Source organism: Malaclemys terrapin, chromosome 11, assembly GCF_027887155.1.
Source record: "Malaclemys terrapin pileata isolate rMalTer1 chromosome 11, rMalTer1.hap1, whole genome shotgun sequence".
In the NCBI taxonomy this organism is placed as follows: Eukaryota; Metazoa; Chordata; order Testudines; family Emydidae; genus Malaclemys; species Malaclemys terrapin.
In genome coordinates this window covers 3,509,965-3,535,193 of record NC_071515.1, presented here as the reverse complement: position 1 = coordinate 3,535,193, position 25,229 = coordinate 3,509,965, and the positions used below count along the sequence as shown (strand labels likewise).

The 25,229-nt window shown below is 52.4% G+C and overlaps 1 protein-coding gene across 4 annotated transcripts in view; it reads right to left on the bottom strand.

Annotated features, from left to right (window-relative positions):
* The window catches only part of COL18A1 (collagen type XVIII alpha 1 chain), a 251,422-nt gene that overhangs the window by 95,566 nt on the left and 130,627 nt on the right, over positions 1-25,229 (bottom strand). For 2 of the 4 annotated variants that reach the window (XM_054044702.1, XM_054044703.1), the window contains exon 1: positions 17,327-18,944. The exons of 1 other annotated variant lie outside the window; for it this stretch is intronic. In XM_054044702.1, the coding sequence (XP_053900677.1) occupies positions 17,327-18,884 (1,558 nt within the window). In that variant the 5' untranslated portion in view covers positions 18,885-18,944. Of the gene's footprint in view, positions 1-17,326; positions 18,945-25,229 lie in introns of those variants that run through there. One more of the 4 variants, XM_054044704.1, reaches the window with a different exon arrangement.

The following is a 25,229-nucleotide window of genomic DNA, read 5'->3' as shown; positions in this document are numbered from 1 at the left end:
AGGGCTCATGCTTAGATGGGCAAATGGGACCATCCAAGTAGTGGCTATCATAAGACTCATGAGACATGCAATGAATTTTACATTGCTAGATCTATAACAGGGACTGGCTCATCTTGATAAAGCTGTCCTCTAGCAGAGACACTCTGCCTTCCACGGAGTCTAGCATGGTGCAAATACAGGGGATCCAGTGTGAAAGGGAGAAAATGGACTTTCGAGAGTTGAGAAAAAGCCAGAGGTCTGAAAAGAGATTGTCTGTGAAGCTGATATGGATTAACAGGTAGCCTTCAGGAGCCATTCATCTAAATAGAGGTAAACAAAAATACCCTGATTCCTCAGATGAGCCATTACCACAGAGAAACCGTTTGTAAAAACTTTGGGCGTCCTGAAAAGACCAAATGGAGCACCCTGTACTGGAAGTGGTGACCAGTCACTCCAAATTGAAGGTATTTGCAATTATTTTGGCAAACTGAAATATGCAAACACTTGTCCTTTAGATCGAGTCTTGTGAACCAACCCATGACTGATCGCGAAGGAGATAGGACACCTCTTGTATTGGAAAGAGGCCGTGGAGGGCCTCCTTCTAGCAGAGGGAACCCAGAGAGCGTGCTGTCAATCCCACGCCCTTCAGTTATCCCATCAATTCATCTGCCTTTTCGCTGAAAAGACCCTCCTCTTCAAAAGAACGGTGCTCAGCTTAGTTCTAGTGTCCAGAGCTAGAGAGGAGGAACAGCCCTGCGGGCTCCTGATGGTCACAGCAGATGCCAGTGCGCTGGAGGAAGAGCCCAAAGCGCTAAAACAAGGCTCTAAGTGTATGTTTGGCTACCTTCTGGCCCCCCGTTAAAATGGAATTCGCCAGCCTTCTTCCGTTATCCGGCAAGTCCTGTAAAAATAAAGTCATCTTTTCCCATAGATAAAATCAGCAAAGGGCCATGACCACTTGATAATTCACCACTCTAATGCCCAGGAACAAAGAGAACACCTTTCTCTCCTGCGAGACAATCCTTTCCCCCTCTTTATCAGCTGGAGAGGAATGTGATAGTCCAGACCTGCCCTGTTACTGGCAGCAGCCACCACCAGTGAGTTAGGGACAGTGTGGGTGTGAAAGTAGGAAAACCCCTGAGGGGTCAGACTCTGATACGAGTCTGACCCAACAGGGGTAGCAGCTTCTTGGAACCCCCCTTCAGTCGCTTGGAGCTGTGATAGCCACAGGGGCTCTTAGACCTAGGATCCGAGTCCTGACCGGGTTCAGAAGGTCTGACCTCAAGGGCTTCCTTCAGGAGGAGGAGCTGCAAGAGAGTCTCCCTATCCTTGCGTGCTCCGGGAGGAAAAGTTTGACAAATTGAACACCTAGGAGGGGGACTGCCCGTCCCCCAGACACTCGAGCCACTGCATGTGGTCGTCAGATGCCGAGAAGACAGCCGGACAGGAACCGCACCACTTAAATCCCAGCTTCTTCTGTTTCTTTGGTTCCTCCATAACCCGGAACTGGAAGAAACCCTAATTCATTAACTATACAGAAATGAGCTAACACTATCTATTTCTAAGCAGAAAAAAACTCTGACTCCAAAGAGACTGGAGTGGTTCACATACGTCATGTCACATCACGTGGCTGGAAGGAACTGAGAGGGTGAGGGTGCTCCTGCCCCCTTTATAGCCTGGCCCTCAGTGCATCGTGATGCTGGTGGGGGATGGCGGAGGAAAGAGAGGAATGCTCTAGCGCATCTAGATGGGGGGACTTGGGCTTTGCCCCCCCCCCCCACACTAAGGGTGACAGGCCTTAGGCAGGCTTAGGCTTGGTCCCCCCTCCTGGGATCGTGTAGTAATTTCTGTTGTCAGAAGGGGGTTGCGGTGCAATGAAGTTTGAGAACCCCTGCTCTAGTGGACTCTGCTAGAAGAGGGTTTTTACTGCAAGGCACCACAAGGTGGTGCTGTACCATAAATGGGAATATGCAGAGCCACTCAAAGAAGAATTACAGGTTTGAGACAGGAGAGAAAAATAGTCAATCTATTACTGTAACACCTCTGGTCACTGTAGGGTTGTGACACAGAGACCCACTGGCAAAGGGTCTCCGTTCTTTGCAAATAACTCTCACTTCAGACCTGACAAACTCATTACACCAAAACACGTCTTGCAGGATGTTTAAATGTAACAAAAAGTTAACAAAACCAGGAATCTGGTCAGAGAGGGTGCATGCATTCAGTAATGCTCAGCATTATCGTAGCACCATAGAGCAAGGTGTAGGGCAGCTTTTGAAGTGCACTTGAGACAAATGTGACTATTGTACATACACCACCCTGCTCTCAAAATAGCTTGTCAGCGAGTCGATCTGGGAGAATTACATGGTTTTGGTTCCAGGAGTTAGTGGAAGTATTTCAGTGAGCAAGAACTATTATTTTAACGGGGATCACTCAAGATTGTTTTTTTCCAAAATTGGATTCAGTCAAGTCTGACCTCCAACATAACACAGGCCACAGGTCCCTGAATTAACTGCTGCTTCAAGTCCAATAGCTGTCCTGGAACAAGAACATCTCTTTTAGGAAAACATCCAGCCTTGATTTAAAAATGTCCAGTGATGGAGAACCCACCACCAATCCAATGGTAAATTGTTCCAATGGTTAATCACTTTCCCCATTACACATTTGTGCCTTGTTTCCCGTTTCTGAACATGCTTCTGGCACCCTGAGCACATGAAGCAAAGAGCTGTCAACTTAAAAGTTAGCCTTTCCTAATGGCACCAGTGTTTTCCTGAAACAGTCCATCAAGATTCGTCTCTCAAAAAGTTCAGAAGTATTTCAGTAACCAGCATTCTCCTTGTTAACCCTGACATTTGAGTACCACCCAGGGGGCCAGTCAAGGTCCTGTGGCCTTGGGTGCTGTACAAAGAGCCAGTGCCTTTCACATGGAGATTACTATCAGTATTGCTCAAAAAAGACAGTTACCTTTTCCGTAACTGGTGTTCTTCGAGATGTGTTGCTCATGTCTATTCCACAATAGGTGTGTGTGCTCGCCACATGCACCGGTGCCAGAAGTTTTTCCCCTAGCAGTACCTGTAGGGGGGGAGTGCCCCCCGCGACCCTGGAGTGGCGTCTGCCTGGCGTGGTATAAGGGGAGCTGCGCACTCCCCCCACCCTTAGTTCCTTCTTGCCAGACAACTCCGGCAGAGGGGAAGGAGGGCGGGATGTGGAATAGACATGAGCAACACATCTCGAAGAACACCAGTTACAGAAAAGGTAACTGTCTTTTCTTCTTCAAGTGATTGTTCATGTGTATTTCACAATAGGTGACTCCGAGCTATATCTGTTGGAGGTGGGTAGGAGTTCACAAGTTCCCAGGATGGAGCACAGCCCTGCCAAACCCGGCCTCATTCCTGGTTTGGGGAACGATCGCATAGTGCAAGGTGGACATGTGAACCGAAGACCACGTGGCAGCCCTACAAACGTCCTGAATGGGGACGTGGGCCACGAAGGCAGCCGATGAGGCCTGCACCCAAGTCGAGTGTGCCCTCACAATGGGTGGCGGGGGAAACCCACCAGCTCATAACAGGAATGGATGCACGAAGTGATCCAATTGGACAGCCTCTGAGTGGAAATCGGCTGGCCCCTCGCGCACCCAGCTGAGGCAATGAACAATTGCGAGGACTTTCTGAACTGCTTAGTCGGCTCGAGGTAGAAAGCCAGAGCCCGCCGCACATAGAGCGTGTGGAGACGACGCTCCTCACTGGACGCGTGAGGCTTGGGGCAGAGCACCGGTAGAAAAATGTCCTGACTCACGTGGCAGGCGGAGACCACTTTCGGGAGGAACGTGAGGTGTGGGCGGAGCTGGACCTCGTCCTTATGAAAGACCGTATACGGCGGCTCGGAGGTCAGGGCCCTGAGCTCCGAGACTTGCCTGGCCGACATGATTGAAACCAGGAAGGCCACCTTCCACGAGAGGTGAGACCAGCAGCACGTGGCCAGTGGTTCAAACGGGGGCCCCGTGAGACTGGGGTCAGGGCTGGCTGACCATGCCGTTCCCTATGGTTGACCGACTCGACCACCAAGGAGTTGGGTGCCGGGTGGGTATACAAGTACTTGTGCCCTTTAGTGGGTACAAAGTACTTACGTTCTGCCTTTTTAGCGATGGGGGACAATGAGGGCACAGGGCATTTGAAATCTTAGCCACCCCTTCGTGGAGAGGCAAGGCCACCCTACCTCGTGCCGATGGGGACAACACGTTAAACAGGGCGTCTGAGGGCTCCTCCATCTCCTCTACCTGGAGGTGTAGGCTCACTGCCACCCTCTTTAACAGTTCTTGGTGGGCCCTGGAGTCCTCCCGCGGGACATAAGGGGGTGGGGCCACAATTGCCTGCTCCAGGCGGGGCGAAGAGGCTGGTGCAGTGCTCTGGGTGTCGGCCAGCACTGGAGGGTCCACCACCTGGTCAAACTCCAGGCACGGTGCCGAGGACGTATGTCCCACTGACTCCTTCGTCGGGGGTCTGGAGAGGGAGGCCATCAGTGCTTCCGAAGAGCCGGCCACCGAGCGAGCCCCCACTGGGGGCTGCGCCGGAGGCCACGGTGCCCACTGGTACCATTCGGCAGGCCACGACGCTCGGTGCCACTGCACCTGCTGTGGCACTGGCGGGGCCGGCTGTCCGGGTTGGCTGGCCTGGCCCATCGAGGGATGGCTATGGATGGAGACTGGGCTGGTGTAGGATCCGCTGCTGTCCCTGGACTGGGAGGAGTGGCAGTGCTGGGATCTATGACGGCCCCGGGACCGCGATCTTGACGTGGAGGACTGGTACCGACGGTAATAGCTGCTCCGCGAACGGCCTCGACGGGTGGACTTGCGACGGCGAGACGCCAGCGATTGACGCCCGGGGCTGCGATGTCTTGGCGGAGACTTGGAGTGGGAGTCCGAGCGGGAATGGCGTTGACAACTGTGCTGTGACCAACTGCGGTACCCTCTCCGAGACGAGGACTGACAGCGACACCCGCCACGGTCCCATTGATATTCGCTCCTTGAGGATGAGCGGTGCCGTGAGTCACGGACGGACGGAACCCAGCCAGACAGTCTGGTCGGCGTCAAGGGCAATCCACCTGGACTCTGCCCCAAGCAGTCGCTGGGCGGTGATCGGTGTCGGGAACATTCCCTCGACCAAGACTGGTACTGGGCCGGAGGCGGCTGCGGAGATCCCAGCAGCGACTTGCCTCTGGAGTGCGGGGCCGACATTGGCAGAGCTCCAGGCACCGGCATGGACATGACGTCCTGGGCCGCTTGGAGGGCTTCGGGCATGGGTGGCATCCGGACAGCCGGAGAGGCCTGTTCCGAAGGGGCCGGGCTACTCCGCTCAGCTTGAGTTGGAGGCCTGGGGCCCAATGGGGATCAAGGACTGCCCGACATGGGCCTAGCCTCTGTCCCAGATTTCCCTCAGTGCCGCTGCGAAGAGGGAGTCTTCTTGGCTCTCTTGGTGTGCCCCGTGGACGGGGAGCGGTGCCGACCAGAGGGTCGCTGAGTACTGACGGGTGCCGGGTACCAGTTCGGAGCAGCGTGCCGGGGTTGGGTTCAGCGCCGACTCCATCAGGATGGCCCAGAGCCTAATGTCCCTTTCTCTTTTGGTCCGAAGCTTAAACGACTTGCAAATCTTGCACCTTTCGCTGATATTGGGTTTCTCCCAAGCAGCACAAACAATCTGCGTGCAGGTTGCTCCTTGGCATAGAACGCCGACAAGAACCGCACGACTTTAACCCCAGGGCATGGGGCATGCCCCGGCCCGGGCTCACTGACTAACTAAACTAACTGAACAGCTAACTAACTCAGGTACTAACGCTGAACGAACGAACAATTCTGGGGACAAGCTACAGCAAAGCCGGAGCAGAGCACTTCCAACACACCTTCACTGGTGGCAAGAAGGAACTGAGGGTGGGGGGAGTGCGCAGCTCCCCTTATACCGTGCCAGGCAGTCGCGGGGGGCGCTCCCCCCTATGGGTCCTGCTAGGGGAAAAACTTCCGGCACCGGTGCACGTGGCGAGCACGCACACCTATTGTGGAATACACATGAGCAATCACTCGAAGAACCATACAAACTCCTGATCTCCCATCACTTGGTTCCAGCAACTTTCCCTCCCTAGTGTCTGCCAACATCCCAGCCAAGAGATCCCCAGACTCTCACAAGAGCACTCAGCACACATAAGGGTATGTCAACACTGGGGCAGCCAGATTCGGGCTCGCTCTGCTTGAACTAATGTGGTAAAAATACCAGTGTGGACGTCGCAGCTTGGGCTCTCAAGACCATGCCCAGGTCCCACGGGTCTAAGTGCTAGGAGCTAGTTGGAGTTTCTGCCCGAGCCGCAACGTTCCCCCAGCTATTTTTAGCATGCTAGCTCGAGCCCCACTGGTGCGTGCCTGTCTACCCGCGCTGCAATGCTCACTGCCGGCTGCGGTGCCGGTCCATCCTGCCACCACAATGCAAACTGTGGCTGCTGCTCCTACACATTGGGTTCTGCTCCTGCACGCTTCTGAAGTGCAACGCGTTGTGCCCCACAGCCGGATCCCCTGGCCACGAACCCGGGCAGGTATTTCAATGCAGAGACAGGGCTTACAAATTCTGTCCCAGCAAGCCAGGGCAGAGCTGAAAGCGATTATGTGCAGGGTGGTGCCAGTGAGGCTGATAAGAAGGGGGAAGCAGACAGGGGTTTGCCAGCAGGGTGGGTGGCTGCATTCAACGTGAAAGACTGCATAGAGCTGTGTTCACTTCTAGGGCTGGCCAAGAGATTTCCCAGTGCTGTTGACTACAACAGCGTATTGTCCTAGAGCCGTTTGCAGCTGGGAATGTTACAAGGAAGGAATGCCAGAAAATTTGGGATGTGATGCAACCATTTTGCCCCTGAGCTGGTACCATGAACGGAACAGCTGCTGTTCCAAATCTCCAAGCTGCTGAAACTCCCCACAATCTCGTAGGAAGGCTGATAAACCCTGTGCCAGAGGCTGGATTGTCTTTGAAACAACTAGAGTCTCCCTGAGCCTCTGGGATCCACGTGTGTCCCATGCAGAGCGCTCGGGAACGTAGCATTGCCCTCCCCTGCCTAAGCGTAAATGATCAATCCCTTAAAACCCCTAAAGCAACAGGCGAAAAAACAAAACAACTTTTCACTCAGGACGAAGAGTGATGGGAAGAGTCAAGCCCGTGGTTAGAAGCTGCCGAGGGATGCAGCAGTTACTCCTACACATGTAAGATATCAAGGTGACAGCAGTTCTTCTCCCTTTGGAAAACACTGGCCCTGATCCTCCTCTCTCCCGCAACACTTTACACCAGTGTAAACCCTCGGGGGCCGGTTCCCAGTTACTCCATTTCGACCATGGGGCGGGAACAGAGGACTGGGGGGTCTCCGCCATCTTTACACTGCCTATATTCTCAGATCATGCAGGGACCTGCCTGGTGCCCAGTGAAAGTTAGAGCAGCCTCAGAGTTATGTTCCACTTCTCACAGCCCCTTGTGGCCGCAACTCCCATGCTGCCACTGACAGGCTCAGAAACCAGACGGCAAAAAGTTTGTAATTTAAAACACTCATGAGTTTGGGGGCTCAACTCCGGCTCCCTGAACGCCTCTGGCCGACTGTAGTGAAATGTCCCTGTTGCTTCTGGAACCCAGACACTGGAGCATCACACTGGCATGTAACACTAACCAGACACTGAACCCGACAGAAAGAGATGCTGACATCAACATCGACTCCTTAAGCTCGGTGCATAGCCTTAGGAAACCATGTAAACGGGTCACAGGAAATGCGCTCTCTGATCACTGTCTAAGGCCCAGATCCTCACTGCAGGACTGGGACCGGCTCCACACCGGCACTGCCAGCTCTTCCTCCCTCTCTTAAAGCACAACTTGTTTTAATCAGACAGTCTCTTTAGATATGCGTTATACAGTACACAGAGATCTCCCTCCTGACCCGCAGAGCATCAGAAACAGGCAGCACGGAGTTCTTAGGAATATTAAGTAAAGAAGTAATGTAGTAATTTGAGTGTGAAGAAAAACTTGAAATTCCCATTTACTCAAAGCTAAGATATATTGGCGTGTAGAGACAATATCTGGCTTTATGTGGCACTTTTCATGTCCTAGCAAAGGAACGAGACAGCAGTAGTGGAGCGACTGCCTAGCTGAAAGCAGCAGCCTTTCCATGCTCAGTCGTCGCTCTCACGCAGCCTCGGATGTTAGATCTGTTTTCCAAGCTCTCCATTGTGTGTGAACAGGACCCAAAAGGAGGGACTCCATAAGAACGGCCACACTGCGTCAGACCAAAGGTCTTCCAACAGTGGCCAGTGCCAGATGCCCCAGAGGGAATTAACAGAACAGGGAATCATCAAGTGATCCATCCCATCGCCCATTCCCAGCTCCTGGCAAACAGAGGCTAGGGACACCATCCCTGCCCATCCTGGCTAATAGCCATTGATGGACCTATCTTCCATCAACTTATCTAATTCTTTTTTGAACCCAGTTATACTTTTGGCCTTCACAACATCCTCTGGCAAAGAGTTCCACAGGTTGCCTGTGCGTTGTGTGAAAAAATACTTCCTTTTATTAGTTTTTCAACCTGCTGCCTATTAATTTCATTTGGTGATCCCTACTTCTTGTGTTACGTGAAGGAATAAATAAAAACTTCCTTATTCACTTTCTCCACACCACTCATGATTTTATAGATCCCTATCATATCCCCCTTAGTCTGTTTTCCAAACTGAACACTACCAATTTTTTAAATCTTTCCTCATGTGGAAACTGTTCCATCCCCCTACTCATTTTAATTGCCCTTCTCACTTCACACAAGGGAAGGGGGAGCTTGAGTTGATGTGGGGGGGAGGGGTCTTGTCATGAACACACACAAAAACTTTCCTACAACCTTGGCTTTGTGGCTCCACATCTCCATCATTGATAATTACAACAGCAAACAACAACACCAACAGAAGACTCATAACAGTGGGTCTAAAATAAATGAAGTCCCTCTGTACGAGGTACAGTTGAGAAATACGGCAGCTGCTGCTTTACAAGGAGGTGTGAAGCCACAACAAGGAGGTCACTTCCTCACTCTTGGCAAACAACTCGATTTTAAAGTGCCACCCAAACATTCACAAGAGAGCAGTCCAGCTGACAAGCTGTTATAAGCCACAGGGAAAGAGAACGGCTTTCTCTGCTCATTGCAGTTTTAGGCCAAGGAACAAAGTTTCTATGAACAGAAGCCATCAGCTGGGTTGAAATGCCAGGTTCAGGTGTCAGGATGAGGAGCCATCTCTTTCAGTTTACAGTAAAACACGTTAATATTTCTTCTCTATTAAAACACACACATCTAAGGGGTTACACTCGCCGTGCACTCTGCAAGGACTGGAATGAATGTTAGTCAATCCGGTACATTTTGATCCTAACCATCAACCTTTGGAAATTATTGATCATACAATCAAGATAAATATTTGCACCTACAGAGAGCCCAGGAGAGTGGAAGCATGCTACCTTGTGGGGCAATGTTTGAACCCACTTTAAATACACCTAAAACTTTTCACAAATCTCTATTGAAAAGAACCAACAATATTCCCAGAGCAGCGATGCCAGGTGGCAGGGCCTTTCCCGGACTTGGCCTGAGCACTCAGCAAATGGAACAGCTTTGAAGAGAAGGAAATGACGAACCATTCCTGACATCAGCAACGCTGCGACCTGGAATCACCACACACTGCATCGAAGATGGCAAAGCAGCTCAGTGCTGCGTGAGACAGGGCATCAAACACCACGGGGCTCTTCACGGAGGCCAGAGTCCCACAGCAGCAAGCTGCTGTTAACGAATACATGCTGAGAGAAAAGAAAGGGGAGCTACAGCAACATAGAACTAACATGGGATGTAAGAAGGTGTGAAATCTAGCACTACTGGCAACCCCAATCCTTCAAAAATCGTGAGTCAGGCCTCAAAAAACAGGAGGTTGACTTAAAAATCATGAAATTTTTATAAAAATCACAAACACTCGGTTCTCTAAATTTGTCTCCTGGCTTCTGAGCCCTCAGGGCACACTCCGGTCACCTTTACAGACCTCTCTGCCAGCACAAGGGCTAGAAGCTTATTTTATTGTTTTAATGAGAGCAGAGATCAGTTCTCACCTAGTCACTTGACTCCCGGAGCTGGGGCTTTAAGGAAGAGATTGAATACCAGGAGTTGGCACTGCTTAAGCACATTCCCCGGACTCTCTCACCCCCATTAATTGATTTTCCTAGACATCCAATTCCTGGGACCCTTTGGCAGGTAAGTTACACCCTGTGGGAACCCCAGTGGGGCGTAAAGGTTCACCAGGCCGCAGGATTCAAACCCCAGGGCACCGTACCTTTGTAGGTCTGAACTGGAGCTTCACTGAATGCTGGAACATCCTGGGGCAGTCCACGGACCTTACAAACTGCAACAATTGCATTGGTCTACTCTGCAGCTGAATATTGTGTGCCAGTGTGGTCTCATAGCAGTCACACTAAACTCCTTGACATCAACTCAATGATGCAATGAATATAGTGTCAGGGACGCTCAAATAAATCAACTCCAGTCGCTGGCTCCTGGTTCTACTGCACATCCAGCCTCCGCAGATTAGAAGAGCTGCTCAGACATCTCGCTTTCCGTGCAAGCATGTCAGTGCAAACGCAAGAATCCTGCTGCACGATGACCTGCAGAACCTGCCAAAAACGAGACTAAAATCCCGCAGCCCCCTATGGAACCGCAGCGAGACCCTCACACCCAGCTTCGATGCGGAGGCTCAATGGAGAGTCACATGGAGCATTTCGACCGCTCAAAACAAACAGCTCGTTGTTGACCCTGCCAAGGACCCACCACCGGGTTTTGTGTCGGAAAGACGGATGCAGATTGAATGGCAGCAGGTCAGCCCCTGGGAGATGTGGACAAACCCTCTTTAAATGGAAAATGAGGCAAACACCTGCATGTGACTGTAGTCACCAGGCACAAACCACAGAGCACATCATATCCGAGCGTCCCCTTCATTCTTTTGCCGGGGGTGTGAAGGACATTCACCAGCTCACTGCTGCGGCAACGTGCTAGCTAGCAAACTCAGGTGTAAATTTGTAGTTGTTGCTATGTCCCAAGCCATAGGAAAGAGGACAACGGACGGCTCCAGGAGGGCTGCCTCACCAACCACACCCCTGGGTCTAAGCTGCAATTCCAGAGCAGAGTGCAGCTCCACTTATCACTGCAGGGGTTCCTGGTGAGGAGTGCTCACCCGCTCCTCCGCCTTCTCTCACGCCCTGGCTTAGCAGGGCACCGGAATTACAGACCTTGGAGGACATGCTTTTCAGAGACAGCCCCGCCCGTTGCACGCAGCAGGTAGTGCTCCCTGCTGGCACAGCTATAGGCAGCCTGGGGATGCCGGTGTATGTGGTGGAGGAGGAAGCGGATTTGTGGCTCCCTGACCCAGGACTGCTCCGGCTGCCTTGGCTCCCCCAAGCTGGGCAGCATGGAAGCGTGTTAGCACTATGGCCATGCCCCCATCACACCCCTGCACTGGAGTCATCCCCAGCTGTTCTCTCTGGTTGGCTGGTACCTTTGCACTGCTGGAGTGACCATGCGGCCAAGACAGGAGCCAGGATCAGGCTCTGCTGCCTTCTGCCACTCACGGGAGAATCCCTCCCCATTCTGTGCCAGGGAGCTGTTCCTACATCTGTCCTGCTCGGAGGCACAGGGTCAGCCCCAGAGCTGCAGGGTGCGTGGGGCAGCTGGCGTCCTGCTGCCCAGTTTGATTTGTAAACTGCTCGATCGGTGCCTTGGGTTGATATACCTTCTGTACACCTTCGCTTTCTGAGAGACCCCTGCCCAGGAGAGCTGTGCCTAGACACGCTAACAGAGCCACTCATGCTCAGACACACAGAGAGAAGGAAGGATCAAAGGACTCATGCCTTCCACAGGTTCAAAGAGCCCCGATACCTGCCTGGCAAACCAGAGAAAGAAAACAAAGCTGTTGTGTATCTAGAGAAAACAACCAATGAACCTAATTAAATATGCAATTTAGAAATTAACCCATCCTAGTGGGCTGGGTTACCGGGCATGGTAAAATACAGCAAAACGGGGCAAACTTTACACAGCCTCCCCCATCTGCATGGAACGCCAGAGAAGGGGAGGAATGGGACAAGTTAGGTACCCTGCTGGGAGACAGAAGTCCAAACCCCTATCTTTCTGCAGTATCCCCATACACTCCTGTGGAAATCCCCAGGCCATAGCAAATCCTAACTTCAGGCATGTAGCAGGAGCAGCTGAACTGTTAAAAAAAAATCAAACTACACAAATACCCCATTGCCCTTTAAACACCCTACGAAACGTGAAAATCCAGAGAATGTTCTATAAACTTAGCTTTTCCCTAAATACAAAATGGTGAGTCAGCTGCCTGGCTTTGTCCCTGCTCACAGCCCCATGCCAACAACAGCTTCCCCAGCTCGCTTTTCTTTTTTTGGACTATTAGCCTGGGAACTTTTAGCTGTGCAGGCCAATACGCCCTTGTATGTAGGAGTTGAATGACCGACAGCATTCCTGAGAATATTTAACATGCACCCTTGAGGGACAGCCTAAAACAGTAACTCTTCAGTGTCAGGGGCAGTTATTAATGAAAGGTCAAAGCCAGTAGGGAGCCATTCTTACATCCATAAGAGTATCCCAATTGTCGCTGCCCTCTCCTCCTTCCCGCTGGTCAAACAGACCATCTGCTTCAAGGCATTCTGGGGGCACTTTATACTTGCTGATTGGAATCCCCAACATAAAGAATTAAATTGTTTAAAATGGGCCTTCAAAGTCAGTGCAATTAAGCTATATTGACCTTAACTAACTCCACAGACATGACCAAACTAAGGGGAATAAGGAACCTCCACACACATGCAACTCCAAGACAGCTGGCCAGGCCTGTCTGGGATAGTCAGATGTTCTGTTCAAATTAATTGGTGTTGTGGTGAAAACATCCAGCAGGCCACATCAGCAGTTCCAACCACAGCGAAAAGTTGATCCATGTCTCCTAAAAATATTCACCTCACAGTCATTCTAAACACTGATGAAAGCACCCTGTGGTACTTCATTTCTAGCAATTCCTGTTCTCCCGGGCAGGCACGTACAGAATGTACACTGCTCTGATTGGTGTTTCTAGTCCTTAACAGCCCCTGTACAGTTTGCGTGTGCGCACAGACACACACTTTTTTTGGTTGACTTATATTAAACAAAATGCTGCCCCTGTTGCCCCAACAATGAGAACCAAATATTTGCTAATGTGTAAATAATTAACCACAACAAAAGGAACTCACTTAGCTATCCTGGGAAACACCTTAGGGTATCCAAAAAGAAATGGAAGCAAAGCTTAGTGCAGATGTGGTCACGGCCCCTGTACTAAGAGTACAACATTTACAGGGGAAAGGAGAAACATAGCGGAGTTTGGTTCATAGCCTCCAGTAATTTAGCATCCTGTCTCTGGACAGTTACTGGGGCCTCATGGAAAGCTGAGCTACCCAGTTCAGTACTCTCCACCCCTCTTATTGCAAGGACTAGCCCTGGCTCGGTCTAGCCACCCAACGAGGCAGGCCAGCATCCTGTACTTCCTCCACAGAGACCTGGGTTCTTCATCACCCGGAGTCTCTGTGACATGTTCTGACCTGTGCTAACTGGGAGTTAGACTAGACGGGGCGGGGGGGAGGGGGGGGGGGGAAGAAACCACAAACTTTTTGGGCCGAGGGCTACATCTGGGTGGGGAAATTGTATGCAGGGCCGGGGCAGGGGATTGGGGTGCGTGAGGGAGTGCAGGGTGTGGGAGGGGGTGCGGTGTGCAGGAAGGGGCTCAGGGAAGGGGGTTGGGGTGGAGGAGGGGTGCGGAGTGCAGGAGGGGGCTCAGGGCAGGGGTGCAGACTGTGGCAGAGGGCTCAGGGCAGGGGGTTGGGGTGCAGAAGTGCGGGGTGTGGCGGGGGCTCAGGGCAGGGGGTTAGGGTGCAGGGTGTACGAGGGGGCTCAGGGCAGGGAGTTGGGGTGCAAGGTGCAGGCAGGGGGCTTAGGGCGGGGAGTTGGGGGGCAGGGGGCAGGCTCCGGCCTGGCACCGCTTACCTAAAGCAGCTCTGGGGTGGCAGCAGAGGGCACCGGGGCGAGGGCGGGCTTTCTGCCTGTCTGCCCTGTCCCCGCGCCGCTCCAGGAAGCGCTGCGGCCCCTGCAGGGGGGCGGGACGGAGCGCGGAGGGCTCTGTGTACGCTGCCCTTGCTGTGCCTCCAGGTACCTCCCCCGAAGCTCTCATTGGCCGCGGTTCCCCATTCCCAGCCAATGGGAGCTGCAGGGGGGCGGTGCTTGGAGGCAAGGGCAACGCACACGGAGCCCTCTGCCCCCCTGCCTGGGAGCCGCTTCTGAGAGCGGCGCCAGACCCATGGCACCACGGGGGGCAATCCCATGGGCCGAAATCCAAAGCCCTGAGGGGCCGGATCCGGCCCGCGGGCCGTAGTTTGCCCACCCCTGGACTAGACAATCACGATGGCTCCTTCTGAACTTAAAGCCCGTGAGTCTGGGAACTCATGGCGAGCTAAGTTCCCTCTAAGCCGCGCGGCCACATGGCAGCCTATTAAGCGCCGCGCAGGCGAGGCGGGGAGAGATGCCTCTCCCTCAGCCCCAGACCTGCCGCGGCCAGGGGAGAGGCGCTGATCCTGGGCCCCAGCCCCGGAGCTGCCGCGGGGAGAGGGAGCTGGGGAGAATCCTCTCTCCCTGCCGTAGCCCTGGGGCAGCCTCCACCCCAAGCCCTTCATCCCTGGCCCCACCCCGAGCCGGAGCCCTGACCTCCCTGCCCCCCAACACTCTGCTCCAGCCCTGAGCCCCCACCACATGAGTTTATGCTATGTGCACCAATATGGAGGTGATGTGTCACACAGAGTCATGTCACACCTCACCTCCATATTGGTGCACATAACAAAATTCATTCTGCACATGGGTGGGAAAACTGGAGGGAACACTGATGACGAGAGGTCCCTTCTTCTGCAAGGGACCACTGGGAAGGAAGGCATCACTGCGGGAGAGGAGGGTGGAAGAATCTGCTCCTTATTAATGTAAGAACATGAGAAAAAAAATCTGACACAGCCTCCGAGTGGCTGCTGAACAGAATGTCTATCCCCAGGAGCTGCTCGAACATCAGAGAGGTGCCCAGGCTTTGTACGTCCAGCAGAATGCACAAGTCCTGCCATACACACAGCGCCAGGAACAGCTCTACTCAGCGGAAGCAGAATACGACAGGAGGATGCAGCACTACCTAGAGAAGCGTGGGAAGCCATCAGCCAAGGACTCATCTACATAGCCTGAGGAATTGTTAACTTACTGCACAGAACACTGGCAAGCCCAGGGAGAGTTCAACAAATCTCACGGGTTGTGGCAGAGCGGGGGGGCATCCCTATTACATCCTCTGCCTCTTGGCTTCTCTCTGGCCTCAGGGATGTCAATGCACAGAAAAGACGGCCCAGGCAATTCCAGAGCTAGTGAAAAGCCAGTGTTCTCGGGCTGTGGGAACGGTACCCTGGTGCAGCATCTGAATTAGGTATAAGCCAGGCACCGGAACAGGGTCTGAACCTGGTTAGCTATGCGAGACATTCCTGGGAATTTTTAATCTCCTCAAACAAAAATCCCTTTATTTCTAAAACCTCCTGCAATAGGAACGGAGGATGGGCCCTGCCTGGACTGCCCAGAAAGCAATGATGAATTGACTGCAATATTTATTTGAAAGAGCTGAACTCAGACAGACGTAGATGAAGAAATCTGCCCAAAGCCTTAGATGGAGAAGGTGGAACAGGACTCATTTGTTTAAAGTTTCACTCGGTGCTTTCCCATCAATGCCAGCTCCCAGGCTGTGCTTCCTCTGCCCCCAATGCTGCTCCTGCAAGGTCTAGATTCTAGATGCAGCCTGTGCTGCCGTGCCTCCCCCTCTCCCCCCACCCCCACACACTGTATACCCACAGGGGGGAAGGGCCGGTAGATCTGTGGGCAAATGTATCATTCTCGACTTTATACACTTTAGAAGTGTCCTCTTCACACAGCAGATTGGTCCAAGGACTCTCCATCGCCCCGAGCAGACCTACTCGCAGAACAGTTCTGACCATCTGCAGATCCCACAGCCAGTGAACGTGGCGGAAGGGAGCCCAGCTCCAGAGCTGGGGCATGTTAATATAGTATTTTGAAAAGCTAGCACAATTAGTATTAATGTCAGACGTTTTTAGGGCTGGGAACCTGACACAGAACTCTCCTCTTTCACTAGTGTACTGAGAGAGACAGACAGAGAGAGCAATCTCTGGAAGGAACTTCATTCAGACCACGTAGTGCAGTGCCCAGGGGACACCCAGAGACAGGGAAGGTGGGAATGCCCCCAGCTCAGCAGTAGGGCATCAATACAGTGCATCGATCCTCAGGACCCAGCAACAAGACTGCACTAGCAAGGATAACAGCCCCAGAATGAGAGAGGGACGGATCCGTGCTCCTGGCTGCACAAGTCAGTAGAAGGAGGGAAGGAAATTGGAAGGCAATATTCAGTGCATCACCCACAGCCAGTGAAGAGACCCTGAGCACCACGGACGTACGGCGCCCCATCCCAGCATTGCGCCATCTTCCAAAGCCATGGTAGGCAAGCTGGAATCTCCAGAGAGAAAGCTGTCTCCAGCAGCAGACAGGTGATTTGAAATAGACCCACCCCCCAGCTCTTCCAGTCCCCCACCAAAAGTGCAAGGACACTATGAAAACTGCCCCAACGCCCTGCTAGAACGCACGAGCCACAGATATGGCTCCAAGTACGTCATCAGCAACAGAGTCGTTCAGTGATTTTGGACCCTTCGCTGGCAGCAGAGGAGAGAATAAGAACGTAAGAGCGGCCACACTGGGTCAGACCAATGGTCCATCTAACCCAGTATCCTGCCTTCTAACAGTGGCCAATGCCAGGTGCTGGATGGATTCCACTCCTCCCCTGCCCTCTGACCCAAAGCTAGAGGGGTTGTGGGGCTGGGCAGAGAGAGGGGGGAGGAGTCACTTGCACCCTGGCAACTGCCATTAACCTCCTTCAGCATCTGGCACGGAGCACAGGCCTCGCCAGCAGTGTGGTCTGGGCACCTGGGCTAGCAGGACTGGCCACAAGCCAGACCCAAGCTGGCAGAACTCTAAAGAGAGCAGCGTCCCCCTGCGTAGACACACCAATGGAAGGAGAGGGCAGGGGACAGTTTGATGGAAGTCACTGCTTTACCCCCACAAAACCACAAAGTTGGCAAAGCAAGTACAGATTTAGCTTAAGATTACCTGGGGGAAGAAACAGAAAAATTGGTAAGAAACATTACCCCCATGATATTACCTGCAGACACATTTACAAACACACAAGAATACCCAGCATCCTCTGCAGGGAGAGAGTCACATGATATTGGGAGGCGCCCCTCTTTCAAATGAATCCAGCACAGATCTCTCACAGCCTCACAGAACCCCCAGCACGGTGGGGGCGTTATCGGAATAGAAGCATTGCACCCGGGGACCAGCAGCAAGCAGAAAAACCATTCCAGGTAGCGGTGGCACCGAGATGTCAGAAGCCCCTCCCACTCATGCAAAGCAGCCCGAATTTCCACGTCACTGCCATGATGGAAATAATTCGGTAATCTGAAATGCCTTATGCCCAGGTTGTTGCAATATGGCAGGTCGGCTGGGAAGGGCAAGCAGCGACCCGCTGGAAGCGTCAATCCAGGAAAGGAGGAAGCAAGCCCTGCGCTACCATTGTTATAAAGTTGCATAGTGTAGGTTAGTAAATCAAACTCAAGAGATTCGGAATTATTGGCAGAAAAAAATTCCACAGAATTAGTTGCATTCATATTAGAAACAGCATCAGTATGGTTCCTAGTTAAATCAGCCACTGCCATCCCAAAATGCATTATGGAAGGGTCAGTGCTTTGCACTGATTGGCTGCTGTTATTTTTAAGGCTGCGACGGGTACTATTCCCATAAGAGACCGATTGGTTTGAATGTGCAATATAATGGGATAGCCAGCTGTCTAAAGAACCTGCCAGCTGGGCTGGAATCCCGGCATGCACGCTGATATTGGTCTGCAGCTCCCACCAGTCCAGAACACTTGCTGTCGGTGAAACTCCTCCTCTCTTTTCTGAGGCCACTCCCCCGCCAGCCCTTGCTTGTGGGAGGGCAGCACCTTCCTGATCCTCTGCAAAGATCTCACCACGGGCATCTCCACCTGGTGAAAACGAGAAAGAAGCACTACCTGGAAGAGCCGCTGCAGGCTTCTGTAAGAGCGCCTGAGTCCTGTTCCAGGTAGGTGGGGGCCTTGTTGACATGGGAAGTGAAGCCCCTGGCTCCCCGGTCCCGAGCAGGCTGTGGCCCTCCCCTGTCAAGTTGGCAGTCATGTTCCCACGGCCAGCCAGCCCCGTTGCAGAGCTTAGAGCAGCCAGGCTGGTGTGAGGCGTTGTCAGAGGAGCAGCGTCTGTGGGCTCCCCTGTGTTCCCGGTCCTCTGATCCCACAGCTGAACCAGGCTCCTGATGCCCTCTGCTACGTCCAGGATCTCAGCCCCCACTCCCGCGAGGTTCTCCTCTTTGCCCTGGGGCATGGCAGGGGATGCCAGAGCGGGGACAGCGGTGTCCATGGCTGGAGCCTGCCTCGTGACTGAGAGTGTGCGCCATACTCGGTCCCCTGGCTGCGCGGTCGCTGGCACAGCAGCCTCTGTCGTGGTGGCCACAGGAGAGGTAAGCAGTTCCGCCGTCTGTCCCTCCGTAGCGGGGCTCTCTGTGGGGGGCAGGGTCGTTACCTTGGGGTTGTTTTGGCTCCCCCAGAGCCAGCCAAATAACTGTGCCTCCGCCAAGGAGCAGCAGCAGGTTAGCAAGAGCAGGAGACACAGACGCTGCTCCGCTGGAGCCATGAAAAATCCAGTTCCAGGAGAAGTGTCCTGCAGCAGACCAGCATCCAGGGGAGCTCACATTGATCTGTCCTCTGCAGCTCCTCGAAGCATGCACAAAAACGCAGGGAGGCGTGGCTAGCCAGAGCCCCTGCCAAGCCCTGCTCCCAACCAGCCAGCCTCTCCTATTCCACGCCCTCCTTCCCCGACAGGGCAATGCTCCCTCTGGGAACCTGGGGCTGGCTTCTGAGCATACCTGGAGTTTTATCCTTTGCCCAAACCCTTCTGCAGCTCCTCCCTGGGAGCCAGCAGCACTGCACCCTTGTGCCACACTCCAGAGAAGCATTCTGCCATTTACTTCTCAGCCACACCACTAGCCATGGACCTTTAACTCCTTCCTGCCCACAGCTTAGCATGTCCAGAGACGTCTGCCCCTTCCTGGCCGCATGCCTGTGTTTTAGTAGCTGTTCTCCTGTAATTAGACATGAGAAAAACTCCAGAGCATGCAGGCTGCTTGTCAGACATGCAGAGGGAGCAGGCATGGGAGCTGTGGCAAAGAATTCACAACCTTCGTTTTGTCAGGCCCTGTGGTTTGTGACAGTGCTGCTGTCAGAGAAAGCAGAGCGATGATTTGCAGTCAGTCACTTCACCCCCTGGGCTCCATCTTTCCTCACACAGCCCAGCTGGCAGCCTCCCCACTCCTTTCCTTCCTCTCCCTCTCATGAGCCTGGCTTCTACAGCAGGTATTTGCTCTTGTAACTGTGGCGATGAGGCATTTCCTGGGTTTCCTTCTCCCCTCAGCTCGGCGGGGCAGCTGCACCTGACGGGGTCGGCCCAGAGACTGCGCTGGACCCAGAGACTGGGTGAACTGGGCTGGACACAAGTGCCTTCACATACTAGCTCCACATGCTGCCTTTTTGACAGGAATGTCATGCTGAGGAACACCACATTGGTGAGAACGGGTAACAAACCATGCAGAGCAACACATGCATGAAACGGTCATTCCACATTTCCCCTGCACGTTCTCCTAGATCATTGCAGCAGCCTAAGCCATCCCCCTCACCCACGCAATTCCCTGGCTAAGCAACAGCCAAAGCCTTCGTGTGTAGGACAGGAGGCACGACTTCCCTCCCTTAGTCTAGGGCTGACAGTGCTGCCCCGAAGGACCCTCCCACTTCGTAGCCTGAGGAACAAGAAGCCCAGAAGCAAGACAAGAGGCATTCTAACCCACTCGTCCCATCCTGCAGGACAGTGCGAAGGGCTTTGATGCAAAGCGCGCAGGAGTCAATGAGAGCCCTTCCAGGGACTGCGATGGACTCTGCGTCAGTTGGCGAATGGATAGTCCTCAGTAATTCACAGATGATTAGAGTACAGGGCCAGGACAAACCAGTACACCCCTCATGTACGGCACAGTGGCTTTCATCCCGTAATTCCTGCATTTTGTGAGGATCCCCTACATATCTGGGAGGATGGTGTTTCCTCCTCCACCCCGCCATGCTCAAGGGACTTTTCTCCCTAGGTTAACCAGACCCCCCTGGATCTCCAGCCGATTAGCTCTTGGGGCTTCCCAGAGATTAACTTCTTAGACAGGACTCTGCAGCAGAGGGGAAATCCTTCATTCCAGCCATGCTTTGCATAATCTGTCAGATCGGAATCAGCATCCTCAGAATTTAGTGAACCAATTACCTGGAAATTCCATTTCCAAGGAGATCAATATGCTTAATGCCTGTAATCAGCCTTGTAGAGGCGATTCCTCCACAGAGTGCATTATGAGCCTGAGTGCACAATACGGTCTAGTAATCACACCATTTCCTGAGCTCCCTTCACTCCCCTCTTGGTTCAGATCTCGCCAAACACTAGCAGGGCTTTGCAGTGCCGACTCGCACGGCAGATACCAACACGCGGACACAGCAAGGGTTTTCACACCCAAAAGAAGGAATGTAGGTGATGGTCTGGTTCGCCCTCTATCCCCACCCAGCACCGCAGAGACCCTCCAATACCTGGACACTACAGCAACAGTGAGGAGGGCTATTAATCGCCAGCATCAAGTTCCCTGTCAAACCAGTAACAGTGCAAACACAGGTCTTCATCTGCCTTAGAAAGGCAAAGAATTCACAACCATCATTTTGTCAGGCCATGTGGTTTATGTCAAGGAATGGGCCGTGGGCTACTGTATACAAGGGGAAGGCCAAGCGAGCACCTATCCAGACCAAGAACAAGCAGCCACAAGGGAGACGAACAGGACACACATATCTTGGACTTTGCTGGTGCCTGCGGGCAAGGACGATACGCAGTTGGGAGTGGGGCGATGCAGAGGCTGGTCACACCAACGTGAAGAGACGCTTGAGAACCCTTTACACAATGCAGCCTGGCAGACGCCTCTCCCCCCATAATCACGGCCCCAGTTTCATCACTAACTCAGCGAGAGACTCGCTTCCTAACCGGAGCCCATCTGAGCTGCAGTGGATCATGCAGCTTCTCCTTCACCATTTCTCTCTTCTTCATACAGCAGATCCCAGACACGCAGCAGCCTCCATTTTAAATTGCCCTGCACACTCCCTTTGCAGTGGCCAGTTCTTCCCAACGTGGAATGGCTGTACATGGGACAAGGGCTCCTTTTCTCTGGTGTATTTCCCATTCTCCCAGGTTTTGAGACCCACGTACCCATTTAGATCCATCCAGGGTCAGCCCAGGGTACAACACTGCCCGTTCCCAGGCACTCGGTCACTCCTGATGACATCCCAAAATTGTCTGCCATGTTCCAGAACTATTTTTGTAGGCAGCAGGGTCTGGATTCTCACGCAGCTCTGCCCCCGATTTCCCTTTTCCCGGCCCTCCACGTACCCAGTGCTTCAGTGCACGCAGTCCCCTCCTCTGCTGCTCTGGATACAGTCCTGCTCCCCCTTGCCACTGCATTAGAAATTAATCAGGTTACAAGGGAACAGCCCCCGTTGTTAATAACAAACTGAGCTGTCTGTGAAGGACATACAGGGCAGGTAACTACCCTGCTTAAGAAATTAAGGGGACTTACTAAATGGCAATTTCCTTGTAAACAGCATAGCCACGCTCCCTGGTAGGTAGTGACAGTCTAGCGAGGTACGAGTAACTCTTCCCTGTCTGGTATGCAGGGTGTGACAAAGTGGGAATGTTCTTAATGTTTTCTCTGAATACTCAGCTCCTCCTATGCCTTTCTTAAGTATCTAGGTGGTAGGATAAGGGGGTGTGATTGTTGTAGACCCCTAAAGGGCAGGGATGTGCAGAGATCTGCACAGAGAACGGCCGACACCCTGTCTCCTGATGGCCTGGGTCCCTCCCCTGCAAAGGTGCCAACTGAAGGTGTGGGAGAACAAAGATCAGGTGGCTTCCTGGCCTGGGAAAAAGACAAAGGCCAGGAGGGGCTGGAGGGGTTTTCAGTCTGGAGCTGGCTGGGGAAATGGAGGGAGGCCCAGACGGGGCTCTGGGCTCCCTGCCCGCAAGGTGGACTTGACTTAGGGGTCCTGGTCTCTGTACCTACAAGCTCTGGTTTAGACCGTGTTCCTGTCGTCTAATAAACCTTCTGTTTTACTGGCTGGCTGAGAGTCACGTCTGACTGCGGAGTTGGGGTGCAGGGCCCTCTCGCTTTCCCAGGAGCCCCGTCTGGGCGGACTCGCTGTGGGAAGCGCACAGTGTGAAAAGGGGATGCTGAATGCTCCAAGGTCAGGCCCAGGAAGGTCGAAGCTGTATAAGCTTCTTGCCATGGAGACAGTCTGCTCAGAGCGAGGAGGCTCCCCCAGAGTCCTGACTGGCTTCGTAGGGAGTAGTTCCAGAGCATCGCCCAGTGACTCCGTGACACAGGGACAGCCCTTGGCATACTCCAGGGACAGGGTCCAACCGGGGAATGGGCTTGCACAATGACAAGCAAGTGTCCATGAGGCTCTCCCTCGGGAGAGGTCCTTTCCGCCAGAGGCAGGCATCCTGAGAAGCCCTGGTGTTTTGGGAGCCTCCAGGATAAAGAGACAGGATATGGCCAGCAGCACTTCCGAGCGCTCCTGGGAAGCCGGACCAGCAGCTTCACTCAAACGAGCCCCGTATTGAGTAAAGGAAGCATTCAATCCCTTATCAGCAAGTGCCCTTGATAGTCAGAGATTCAGGCCCACAGTCTCACGAATGATTTACTCCAAAGCAGAGCTTGCCACGGGAGAAGCTTGCACACTTCGTATGTCTATAATCTATCCAGTTTCAATTTTCAAAATGGTGAGCAATGGGCTGAAGATGCATGTGGCACCCAAGAGAGAGGAAACCACAGAAAATCTTCTCCAGTCCCCCGGAGGAGGAACTGCTTACACCATCCAAGTAAGGGTCTGCGTTCTCCTCCCTGTCGTTCGCAAGGAAGACCCCTGGGTACAGCACTGGTTACTACGAAAGGAAGCACACCCACCTGGACTCCTCTCGGACTAACCGTCACAACAACAAAGAGCCTCCGGTCCTCACGGGTCTGTGTACAGTGCAATCCGGAGGTGCGACGGCAGCACCCGCAGACATAACTGTGCTAGCTTTGGTCGAGCTCACTTGCTGAGAATAGCAGTGTAGCCTAGTTGCGGGAGTACAATCTGGCCCAGCACGACTAGCCCTCACCGCCACAGCTAGCAAGCCAATGCAAACAACGCTAGCTCAGGCACGCCTGCACCTGCCATGATCACATCTTAGACATACCCTACGCCGTGCGGTTATAGCAGCTATGTACCGTTCCGGGGTGGCTGACAGAATAGGAGATTGCCCAAGAATTCCGTGTTTCCTTTAGCTGGCAAAAGAATCCATGTTCTTTCCTTCAAGTCTCAATTATTTTCACTATGTTTAAAATTATCTATTTTATTTTTATACTTGTAAAAAATAAACAATTCAAAGAAAGATACATGCCTTAAAGCAAACCGCTGCAGCTGTACTGCTGTCCCCACCTAATCCCCTCCTTCATGCCATAGCTACACCTATGTGCTTCTCTTTCTACACTCCGAGGAGCAACTTTGCTCTGAATGGCACTACCCACAGTGTGTAAAGCCAAGCAGGTGTGTAAGTCCTTACAGGATTGAAACAGACAGCAAGGTCTGTGGGATAGGGCCTGTGTTCTCTATGAACCCAAACACACCTGCGTGCTATAAAATAATAAATTGCAATATCCTAAATACGAGCAGTTCATTCTAGATTTCTACGAGTATCAATTTTCCTCCATTTGGCTACAAAAAAGTACGAGAGATCAATTTAAAAATTACATGTACATTTGCTATAGCTTAACGCATGCTTTTGGCAACACTCCAAAAATACTTCCAGGGACAGAATATACTAGTTTACTCCGATAAGACATATTTTCCACTGTATTTTTAAAATGTAGTTTGAATAAGTTTGCTAATTAAAATATTAGTTGACATAGTAACAATGCCATATTTATGCTTTGTTTGAAAAGGAACTGATGTGATGTCACTTCTAGAATATTTTTTGTAACAGATACATCAAACCATGAAAATAGGCTACAACTAATTGAATACAGAATGCATTTGTCTTTTTCTTTCTATAATGTTTCCATATTCACCATTTACCCTTGTCAGACTACACTAGAAAAGTAGCACACTGCTAGGCTCATTTGAGATCTTGACAAACAAATATAAAGATCAAGGAAATGAATTCTTCAAACTTTTAAAATAACTCGAGTGAAATAATATTGTTTAAAAACAAATGCTTAGATATTTCGATCCACAAGTTTCTTCTTTCTATCAGATGACAACAGAGTTTTGTTGCAGTCACCTTCTGACGGTGCATCTGCATTCCCTCTCCACCACAGCCAACACACTGTGTTATCTGAAAGTGCAGCGTAGCTATCGCATTCTTACACATGAAACCAAAAGGGAACAAACCCGTGACACAATCTGCTAGATATTTTGAACTACATATGTCTGAGCTTCAGCAGGGATGCCAGTACTAAATCACTGCATTTTAGCCATCTCTCTGCTTTCTTTTAGGAGTCTTTTGGTTTGGTTTGGTTTAAATCGGAACCTATTCTCCATACAGTAACTCCTCACTTAAAAGTCGTCCCAGTTAATGTTGCTTCGTTGTTCCGTTGCTGATCAATTAGGGAACATGCTTGTTTAAAGTTGTGCAATGCTCCCTTCTTACGTTGTTTGGCAGCCGCCTGCTTTGTCCACCGCTTGCAGGAAGAGCAGCCCGTTGCAGCTAGCTGGTGGGGGCTTGGAACCAGGGTGGACCGGCAGCCCCCCATCAGCTCCTCACTCCCCTAAGTTTCCTGTGTAGCAGCCGCCCAGCAGGCTAGCAATTGCTGGGCAGTTCAGCTGTCCCTCCTCCCACTGCCATGTGCTGCTCCTGCCCTCTGCCTTGGAGCTG